This window comes from Parus major, chromosome 17, assembly GCF_001522545.3.
Source record: "Parus major isolate Abel chromosome 17, Parus_major1.1, whole genome shotgun sequence".
Taxonomy (NCBI): Eukaryota; Metazoa; Chordata; class Aves; order Passeriformes; family Paridae; genus Parus; species Parus major.
Window position 1 is genome coordinate 8815643 of NC_031785.1, and position 11413 is coordinate 8827055.

Below are 11413 nucleotides of genomic sequence, written 5' to 3' on the forward strand. Positions count from 1 at the left end.
GGGATGGGATGGGATCCATGGGATGGGGTCCATGGGATGGGATGGGATGGGATGGGATGGGATGGGATGGGATGGGAATTGGGATGGGATGGGAATTGGGATGGGGATGGGGTGCCCAGCCCTTGGGGGCACAGGGCAAGAAATCAGAATTAATTCAGAGAAAGATTCACTGTGGGGCAGCACTTCTCAACTCCACACAAGGATTTCTCCTTCCTCATTGCAGACCATGGGAAGAGTTCAATAAAAAATTCATTGGGATCATCCCAGGGAATTTTGTGGTCAGAAGTGAAGCCGTGGCATCCCAAGCAGCAAATGACCCCGTGTTCAAGGGGCACAGGAGGGCAGCTGGGTCAGCACTTCCTGCCAGGGTTTGCAGTCAGAACAATCTCGTGGTGCCCCCAGAGGAAGCCAATCTTTATTTCTTTTCTGTGGAAAAGTCGTATTCCCCTTTATTGCTACCTAGATCACACGGAGTTTACAAACGATCTAATAAAGATAACGCCCTGCTGCAGTCAGCACAGAAAGATGCTCCAAGAGAAACACACCATGGATTCCAATTCCTAAACATTTTCACCACTGCAGTTGTTCCACTCTCAGAAAATGCCACCTCAGTTTCTGGGAAGCAAGGTGTCCCAGCTTGTGGAACAGGGATAAAATCACCTGAGGGGCTGGAGGGATGGGCCAGCAAAACTTGGTGAGACACAGCCTCTCTCCCAGCCCTCTCCCCTCCTCAAACACTGCTGCCCACAGCCTGTGCTTTGAGGAGGAAAATAACAACAAAATAATACAAATCAGCATTGATATGTTCTTTAGAAAACACTTTCTCCAGTCACTCTAAGAAGAAAGAGGAAAGGTGCAGCACTGAAGGGCTTTTACCACACAGCAGCAAGAATTCATTTTTATTTCCCCTGCTGCCAAGAGGCAGAAAAAAAAAAATCCAGGTTTTAACACATCTCTATGATCCCAATCACCTGCATGATCTAAGAAGAAACTCAGTGCAGAATGAGGTGCCAAAGTCTGGGAGCTTTATAGTCCTGGAGTGTGTTAATTCCAGATCACATTTCCCCAGACGTTGGGAATGTTCCAGCTTCAGACTTGGCACCTTGATCCCTGCAAAGGTCCAAACCCAAAACTCAGCTGTAACAAACACCAAACCCCTGGCTGACCCCTGGGGTTTGAACACAAAAATCCAGGCATTGGCTCAAGCAGGGAGAGATCAAACAAATAAAACAAGTCAACAAAAAAATCAAATGCAAGAAAACAAAAAAAACCCAACAAATCCCAAACCTGGGTTCTTTAAATTGTCTTGAGTTTCAGCTTCCCCTTTCCCCAGGCTGCACCAAATGCATCATTAACATTTCCATGTCCCACTCCAGTGTTTTATTGGCACCAGCAGGTTCCTGATGGCTTTTCAAGGCCACAAGGAAACGTTGGCTGCACTGACCCAGATCAGTCTAACTCCACAGAGTTCACTCTTGGGCCTGGATTCAGAATCATCTCAGATTTTCACCAGCCTGTTCCCCATCCTGGGGCTGTTCAGAAGGAGAGGACAGATGTGTGGGAAGGGGACACAGCGTGGTGTCACCCCTTTCTCTCAGTAATTTCCCCCCCAGTGCTAAAATCAACGGATCTTCCCTTCTAATACCCAAGTGGGACAAAACTTCACGTGTGCCTTACCCTGATAAGACGCCCAGCACCAAGTTGAGCATGAAGAAAGAGCCAATGATGATGAGAGGGATGAAGTAAAGCCAGTTCCAGGTATTTCCTGCAGCGTCATTTGTCTGGAAACAGAGGGAAAAGGGAGAAACAAACACAAGAATTACTTCACCTCAGAAAGGAAACACCAGACAGAACCTGCAGGGCCGAGGAGATTCCCCCTGGAATTCCTTAGGAGTGTCCACCACTGATGTCCTGCTCAGTCCTGCTGTGTTCACCAGCTGAAATTCCAGCCACAGAACCGATTGTCCCGACATCCACACCATGATTGTCCCTCTGCTCTCTCTGTCAGTGACCTGGGGAGGGGATGGAGCTCGCAGGTGGCACCAGGTGGGACACGGATGTGCTGGAGCCCTGCAGCCCAGGGTGGGTCCACAGGGTCACAAAAACGGGCTGAGGGTCAACAAGGGTCCTGTCCTTGGGGCACAGAGGGACTGGAAAGCTGGGAAAGGCCCTGGGGGTGCTGGACAGTGGCTGGACACGAGCCCAGGTGTGCCCAGGTAGCCAATGGCACCTGGGCTGTCCCAGGAGTGCTGCCAGGACCAGAGCAGGACCACCCCTGAGCTGGGACACCTCAAATCCTGTGTCCAGTTCTGGGCTCCTCAAGAACTTTGAGGACTGGAGTGTGTCCAGGGAAGGGAATGGAGCTGGAGAAGGGTCTGGAGCCCCAAGAGAGGCTGAGGGAGCTGGGAAGGGGCTGGAGAATTCCTGAGGGAGCTGGGAAGGGGCTGGAGAATTCCTGAGGGAGCTGGGAAGGGGCTGGAGAATTCCTGAGGGAGCTGGGAAGGGGCTGGAGAATTCCTGAGGGAGCTGGGAAGGGGCTGGAGAATTCCTGAGGGAGCTGGAAAGGGGCTCAGCCTGGAGAAAAGGAGGCTCAGGGGAAATTTCTGGCTCTGCACAAGTCCCAGACAGGAGGGCACAGCTCGGGCTCTGCTCCCAGGGAACAGGGACAGGTTTAGACTGGATATTAGGGAAAATTCCTTCATGGAAATGCTGCCCAGGGCAGTGGTGGAGTCACATCCCTGAAGGGATTTAAAAGCCATGTAGGGGACATGGGTCAGCACTGGGGGAACAAGGACCTTTTCCAAGCTAAACAATAAAGCCCTTTTTAAACCTAAACAGTTCCAGGGCTCCAGGCTGACCCTGCTGCAGGACCAAAACACATTTTTAGGTGGCCTAACCCTGTTTAGGTTCCTCCCTCCCCACCTGGGCTCTAACTCCCTCTGCTCAGCATCAGCACTGCATTTCCACCTGAACTGAGCAGCTCCAGCAGGGAACCACAGCTTTCCCTAAAGCCAGGCAAGCCCAGAACCTGCTCCCACCCCGACAAGAAACCCAGGATCTCTGGAATGACAGAATTCCACATCTGCTCGCTCAGCTCCTGCCAGCCAAACCCGCCCTGAGCAGGAGATGAACGGGAGGGAAGGCTGCTGGAGTTCAGGAGAAACTTTCTGCATTCATCAGCCACGAGGGAGCTCTTTGGGGAAGTGCTGAAAAGGAAAACGCCACATGGCCATTGACAGAATCCCAGCGCTGAGGAAAATGCAAATCCCGCTCTTGTGAGGGAAGAATGCGGCAATCTGAGGATCTGAGGTTGGGGGGGAAGGGAGAAGGGGAGCAAAAAGGAAAGGAAAAGACCTAAACACATTCTCCTCATCCTTCTCCCTCCTCCTGCAGAGTAAAGAAAAACAGGAACTCTGAGCTCTCCTCCCTGCCCGAAGGCAGAGCCCCCAGAAAATGCTCTCAAAACACCAATTGGCAAAAGCAGTTGAAGTAAAGCCAATTCCAGGTGTTGCCTGCAGCACCATTTGTCTGGAAACAGAGATAAAGGAGGGGTGGGGAAGTGTCTGGGGCAATTTTCAGAGCAATCCCAGGGTTTTATATTTAGGGGCTGCTCTTCAGCTCTCATCTTGCCCATCAAACATCTCTGGTCACAGCCAGCAGGTCCCATCCAGGGAGGGCTCCATGGGACCCTCCAGCTCCATGGGATATTCCATGGCTCTGTGAGGCTGGGAATGCTGTCAGCCAGGCAAGGGGGGCTGGAGAGCCCCTGGGGAGGAGGAAGGAACAGATGGGAGAAGGGAAAACCACATAAACACATGTAGGGAGTGCAGCAGGTTCACTGCTGCCAAATGATCGTTTATCATTTATTTCTCCATTTGAAGCCCAAACTTGGCGACAGATCCACAATTCCATGCCATGATCAAAGCCTTTAAAAACGAAATGTGTTGAGATACAACCAATTAAGCACCCATCCCTGGCATTTGCTGGATTGCCTCCTGCTCAGGGCAGGGCCTGGCTCTGCTCTGCCTCACTCACCAGGATCCAGGACAAACTCCACTTGGGATACGGTGACAAACCCCAGGAAAAAGTGCTGACAAACTGCTCCTGAAAAAGCAGACTATTCTTGGATGTGCAACACCTTTCCCAGAGCTCCCAGGTGAGAACAAAGTCCAGCACCAGCTCTGCCAGGGGGAGATGCTTTAATGACTCAAAACCTGTGTGCTGCCAGCAAAACCAAACTCCTTCCCCCAGGAAAAGCCCCCAGAGTGTCACAGGCAGCTCTGTCTGCTCTCAGCCCTTCATCCACAGAGCCACTGGGCTCACTCATTAAGCAGGAGGAGCCAAGAGATCAAATCAATTTTGATGTTCCAGCTACAACATTTCACGTCTGGCCGTCTGTCAGCGCCACTTGTGCCCACAGAGATGTAACAGGAGGGCAAGAGAAAGGAAATGCTCAACACAGTGTGCCAGAATTCCATCCAGAAATTGAGGAGGGGCTCACAGGGGACTCTCACACTGCTCCTGAGCAGATAAAAACAGCCATGGGGCTCTTCATGCCCCTGAGCAATGCCCACAGCTGGCCCCAGGTGTGGAAAGATCCACGTCCCCTAAATGTGACAGCACGAGGAGAACTCACAGAGGGAAACTGAGGCATCTCAGGGGCACTTTCAGGGCCACAGTCATCTCCACCTCAAGCATTTAAAGCCCACACAAACTGTCCAGCCCCTGGAGTGCTCCCCCAAAAATGTCTGAGCTCTGCTCAGCCCCCAGCCGCTCCCACCCCTGATCTGGCACTTGTAGCAGGATGCACCCAGCAGGCTAAAATACCCCAAACCCCAATTCCTAAATCCCCCAGAACATCTCTCCAGCCTGTTCCAGGTGACTCTGCTCCATCACCTGGAGCTGCTGTCCCTGCTGGGGACACAGGACAACCTTTCCCTGGTCACTCCCTATTGATGCCTTTTGGGGATACCTAAAAACAGAGGCCAGACAGAGTCAAGGGAATAAAAAGCAGTTTTATTTATTGAGGGGCCTTCAGGGACATTTTGGGCAGACAAAGCCCCCCAGGGCCCAAAAATGGGCCACAGGTCAGGGGTTTCACACTTTTATAAGTTGGGTCCATTTGCACATTGGGGTTCATCCCCCAATTCCAGCTGCAGGGAATGAAGTCATTTCCCCCAAGTTTGCTGCCCCCAAGTCCCTTTTGTTTCCATCTCTGGGGCCTGAGGCACTGAGGTGTCCTTGGCTGCCAGGCCTGGAGAGGAATTGCTGTGTCTGCCCAAAGTGGGGAAGCAGCAGCTCCCAGTGTGTGTGGAGTTTGGAGTTACACACTGAACAACTGCAGGATTAAAATAGATGGGAAATATAAAAGGCAGAATCCAGGGGCTCTGTCCCCGCTCTGTGCAGGTGTCCCCAGGCAGTGCCAGCTCCTCTGGGGGTGCAGGGATCTGGGGGGAGCACTGCCAGCTGCAGCAGGCTCAGAAGCCAAAGGCTGCTGTCCTGCAGGGAGGATTAATGCCCTGAGCAGCAGAACAGGGCATTCTCCAGCACAGCACGCTGTTCTTCCCACCACCAGGCCTTTTGTGACCTGTCCAGGAGCAGAGCAAGGGCAGGATTAATCCTCACTTTGGCTCAGGCCCTGTTAACAAGGTGCCAGCTGTGTCTGGTTATTAACTCATCCCAAGATATGCTTTCAAACAATCGACTCCAAAGCAGCCAACTGCTGCTTGCCCTGTGCTGCAGAGCTCAGAAATGCCTTTTTATCACCTTTCATCTCCTCTCCTGCCATGGCCCTGCTCCCCAGACCACGCAGGGCTGCTCCAAAGGGAGTTTCCTCATCCCTGGAAGTCTCCAAGGCCAGTTTGGATGGGGCTTGGAGCAACCTGGGCTGCTGGGATGTGTCTCTGCCCATGGTGGAGGTGGAATGAGGTGATCTTTAAGGTCTCCTCCAGCCCAAACCAATGTGGGGTTCTCACGGTGCTGCAGGACCAGCAGCAGCTCTGCTCCCACCCCGTCCCATCGCCAGGAAATGGCCAAAACATCCTGGCCTGCTCCAGCATCCTTCTCCCAGCCCATCCCATCCCTTCACTGGTGCCCCAGGGCCTGCTTTTGGCTCCTTGCTCCTGTCCCCAGGGAGCCTCAGGGCTCACCACGTCACCCCAGATCACCCCAGTTCACCCCAGATCACCCCAGATCACTTCAGATCACCCCAGATCACTTCAGATCATCCCAGATCACTTCAGATCACCCCAGATCACTTCAGATCACCCCAGTTCACCCCAGATCACTCCAGATCACTCCAGATCATCCCAGATCACCCCAGTTCACCCCAGTTCACCCCAGATCACCCCAGTTCACCCCAGATCACCCCAGATCACTTCAGATCATCCCAGATCACCCCAGATCACCCCAGTTCACCCCAGATCACTTCAGATCACCCCAGATCACACCCAGATCACCCCAGATCACCCCAGTTCACCCCAGATCACTTCAGATCATCCCAGATCACTTCAGATCATCCCAGATCACTCCAGGTCACCCCAGATCACTCTAAATCACTCCAGATCATCCCAGATCACACCCAGATCACCCCAGATCATCCCAGATCACCCCAGATCATCCCAGATCACCCTAAATCACCCCAGTTCACCCCAAATCACTCCAGATCCACTCCTCCTTTTCACACTCACACACACCTTGATCACCCCCAACCCCTCCCCCCTTTAGGATTCTCATTTTCCACTTCTTCTTTCCCCTGACAGGACTCAGAAAGTGCCAGAGTGAAGGGAGATAAAATTCCCCCACATACACCAACCCAGAGCTGGGCTTGCCTCTGAAAGCATCCAAATGCATAAAATCAACCCAAATACGAGAAGACTCTGGGTTAAATCCTCAAAGCTGGCAGCATTTTAATTTTGCACAATAGCAGTAGATGTAGGAACACATTTTAACTGTAGTTGTTGCAAGCAATATTAATGTTAATTCAGCCAAGTTTAAATAGAAGCAAATCCTCCCCTTTGTTTCTCCCCTTCTCCAGAGCTGGGGAGGCTGAAAAAGCAAAACCACTGCTGTTTTATGCCTTGATCCAAAGGCTTATGGCACCAATATATCAATACATAAATATGCCAACAGGGTTCCTTGATAAAAAATTCATTCTCTCCCCAGCTAGCGTGAACTCACTCGGCTGCTTTATTCATGAGCCTGCCTGGCACTGGGAAAGCTCTGCCACCATCAAAAATAACAGGCTGGCCAAGGGACTCTGCCTCCTTCTGAATGTTTTTATTTTGATTTCCGAGCCTCTCCTCCCTTTCTTTTATTTTTAAGCAGCTGTGGGTTTGAATTAGGGATGGGAACCCAGTCCAGACTGTTCCTGGTGGGGACAGGTGAGGCACGTTCCAGGTGAGGAAGGTCAGGCCTGTGGCTGAGGTTTCCAAGAGGAAGTTTTGCCCCAGTAAAAACCTGCCCAGCCCCTCTCTGAGCCCCCTGGGCACTTATCTGGGAGAAAATGAGGATTTAAGGCCAGGTTAGATGAGGCTTGGAGCAGCCTGGTGTGGTGGGAGCTGTCCCTGTCCTCGGCAGGGAGCAGAGAATGGGAATGGGATGATCTTTAAGAGCTGTTTGTACCCTCGGTGCTTTCATGTTGAGCTGCAGTGGATTTCTTCAGCTGGAGGTGTTTTTCTTGGCAAGCCCCCATGATTTTGCTGCTGTTAGGAGAGGTTTCATTGCTTTTCTGAGAGGAACTGCTGCCTTGGAGAGACCCTTGAAGTTTGTCTGATACATGTCACCCTCCTGCTGCATATCTGAAATGTCTCCCATTAAACCTGGAGGTGGCCACCCCACAGTCATTGGGAATAAATCCTCCCTGAGACATTAAACAAACCCCAGAAGATTCAGGGAGGTGCTTCAGCTCCTGCTCAGCTTCACAGGCTTGTTCTGAGCTGGGTAATTTCCCTGAGCAGGGTTGGGAAGTCTCAATCCTCTCAGGCTTGGAGGGAATGCCCACGTGGGCACGGGGTCCCGGCAGGATGGAGAGCACAGCCACAAACACCCACAGCTCCTGGCGTTTAAATATTCCTTAAACTTAAAAATTGAAATTTTTAGCCTTAGGCTTGCTCCACACATCTCCTATTCCAGCATCTCTGGGTTTCTGCAAAGCAGAGGAGGAGGCAGGCAAAGCCTGTATCCCTTAAAAGAGCTGGGAATCGTCCCTTTGGCAAACTGCAGCTCTCCAGAGTCCAGGAGGAAAGTGGGAATAATGGATATCAGCCAGGACAGAGCTGGGACTGCTGCAGGATTCTTGTGCTGACAGCTCACACAGGATCCATCAGCTCTCCAGAATCCAGGAGGAAAGTGGGAATAATGGATATCAGCCAGGACAGAGCTGGGACTGCTGCAGGATTCTTGTGCTGACAGCTCACACAGGATCCATCAGCTCTGCAGATTCCCCCTTCCACCACGGCCTTTCCTCTCACAGAAGTTTGTGCTGCATGCTCAGTGCTCCACGAGGGATTTTTCCTACAAATCCAGGGATGCTGACACCAATTTGTGACACTCCTGGGCTGCACAAACCCAACCAGGTCCCATCAGTAACGAGTTTGGTGCTCCAAAGACTGGAGTGAGGCTTCTCCCTGGGGAAAAGGGAGTTGGGAAATCCACTCCACCTGCTGCTCAGGAGAGTTTGGACACAGAGCTCCAGGGAGGGGTTTAAGGCACGGAGAAATTTGGATATTTTTACACACATGGGTGGTAGGTGAGTCTGTTTACACAAGAATTTCTGAAATTTGAGGTGCTGAGATGTCTGTCACACACCAGTGATCAGCAAAGTGAATGAAGTTTGACCTAAAATACTGTTTTTTCCACATAATAATAAATCTGTCTGATACTCAAAAAAAACCCCACATAATGGGATGGAGGAGGTTTAAATCCAGCAGGAAACACGGATAAAATCCACATCACAACTGGCAAAAAGTCTGTGTGCCAGCACAGAGGGACACAGAGGCCACGTGTGGGCTCTGTCTGTTGGGATGGGTTTCACACATCCAGAATTCCCACCGTGCTTTTGTGCTCCATCAATACTTTGCCTTGAGGTTTGGGGTTTTTGTGCAAGGCTTTGGTCACCCCTAAAAGCACCTAAAAGGTTTTTTCCCTTCCTCCCCCAGCCTTTCCCTCTCAAACCAAGCCCACACTGGAGCTGCTGCCAGGCTCTTGGCTGCCTGCTCCAAACCCTGCCATCACTGCCCTACTTTCCTGCTCATGATTGGTGATACCGAGCCTCAAAATCAACAAAATCAACATTAACCCCACAGCCACAGGCTGGGAATTATCATTTATGTGCGTGCTGAAGGTGGCTGGTTCTTATTAGCAAATTCAAATCTCCCTAACTCGAGTGCAATTGAGCACTAACAGCGTTAGGAGATTTGTTTTCTCTCCTTTATGAAGCTGCAGGGAGGAAGAGAGAGCACAGACAGCGTGCACAGCTCAGGAGCTCAGCTCCCATCTCCATCACGGGTGCAGACACCAGCAGGTGATGCTGCCTTTGCCCCCAGCACCTCCAGGAGCAAATTCACAGTGACAAGAGAAGTTCAGCCCTGGTGAGCACCGAGGCCCAGGGGTAACCTCTGCTCAGCTCAGGGATGGAGGGTTTGACACTAAACCTGTGGCCCAGCTGTGAGGCAGATGCTGTGTGCTCTTGGCTCTGAGATGCTCTGAAAAGCTGAGAGATGAGAACAGGATCTGCTGCAGACAAAAGCAGGGTGACATTCTTTCACACACCTGTGGGCACTGCAGGTTTCAGCATTCATTCCTCATCTCTTGGCTCCTCCCTTCCCACATCTGCTCCATCACTGGATCCCCCAGGGAATGGGCACGGCCCCGAGGCTTAATTAACCATTCCATAATTGTAAAAAGGCCCATGTGAGCTCTCCAAGCTGGGACCAGAGAGTCTCTTCTGTCCCTACAGCCCCAACACCATCCCACCAACAAAACCATCTCTGGCTTGGGCTGGGAATGGAACACTGGGAATGGAACAACAATCACATGCCAGCCTTTCATTTCTGTATCTTCTTCAGAATAAAGAAATTCAAAGGCACAAAAAGGGAATGAAAAATACCGAGTGAATCATAAGCTATTTTAATTCAGGGAGGGTAAAGTTCCGGTTGGGATTCAATTTAAGGTAGATTTATATCTTGTTTGAACTGTTCATCCTTACTCACAAGGATATTGGGTTAGGCCCAGTCCCCAGTCATGGAAGAACCACTGGACACTAATATTTGGCAGCAGGAAATAGAAGAAACATGAAAATCTCTTGCCATTAAGATCAAAAGAGAGCAGGGGTGCACTTTGACATTTCTCCTCTCCTGCAAGGAGCCCCTGCTCTGCAAAGCAAATTCCACCATGGAGCTTTGAACTCCTGGAGAGGAAGGATGAAAGGTGGAAGTCAGCACCGAGGTTTCTGACAGCTCCAGATGGAGCACGTTTGATTTTCCAGGACCACAAACACAGTTCTCAATTCCTTGGAAGTTCCTGGGGCAAATCAAAGGCCTGAGTGCCCCTCAGAGAGGGAACAGAGCAGGGAAAACCCTGCTGGCTCTGAAGGACAGCAAGGAGCCCCAACCCCTTCCCAATCCACTCAGGGTCCCAGGGAAAGCTCTGAGCTCCAAACTCATCCCTGCAGCTCCCTCTTTGCAAGGAATATTCTTTGGAAGGAATGCTTAGACTCGGCCTAGCAAAAGAATTCTTTTGATTGAGGAATTCATGGGCAGGCACAAAAAGTTTTTGGGCTTTTTTCCCTTTGCAGAAAAAGGGGGAGCTTCCCATGGCAACCAGAGGAGGGTTTGATGATGGACAAGAAGGTTCTTGCTTGGGCAGAACTGGGAATTTCTGCTCAGAGTTGTACTATTGCCTCTGTAAAAGATTTTCCACTTCCACAGAGCCCGTATTAGCACCAGATGAATCACTGTCATTCACAAACACCAAGCACGTAAACAAGAGGATCTAAAATCATCCAGAAATTATCTTAATTTAAAAACTAGGGCTGGAGGGAAAACAGGGCTCAGGAGGACTCAGATCCCAGGCTCCCAAAGCTTCTCTTGAGCAATGGCATCGCTTCCTCCCTCCCCAGCACAATGAATTCTTCACCCAGACTCTGCCCTTGGAGTCCACCATGGAAATATTCTCCCTCAGCAGCAGCCCCCAGCTCCAGCAGCCCCTGGTTATTATATTATCATATCATATAATATATAGTCCCTGGTTATTATATTGTATTGTATTGTATTGTATTGTAATATTATAATTATATTTTATTATATATTATTTTATATTGTATTATATTATATTGTATTATATTATATTATATTGTATTATATTATATTATATTATATTATATTATATTATATTATATTATATTATATTATAT

General features: G+C 50.4%; 1 protein-coding gene across 1 annotated transcript in view; it reads right to left on the reverse strand.

Annotated features, from left to right (window-relative positions):
• Positions 1 to 11413, reverse strand: part of CACNA1B (calcium voltage-gated channel subunit alpha1 B) — a 225353-nt gene that overhangs the window by 117283 nt on the left and 96657 nt on the right. Inside the window, exon 7 of the mRNA XM_015644531.2 lies at positions 1678 to 1781. Within this exon, the coding sequence (XP_015500017.1) occupies positions 1678 to 1781 (104 nt within the window). The remainder of the gene's footprint in view (positions 1 to 1677; positions 1782 to 11413) is intronic.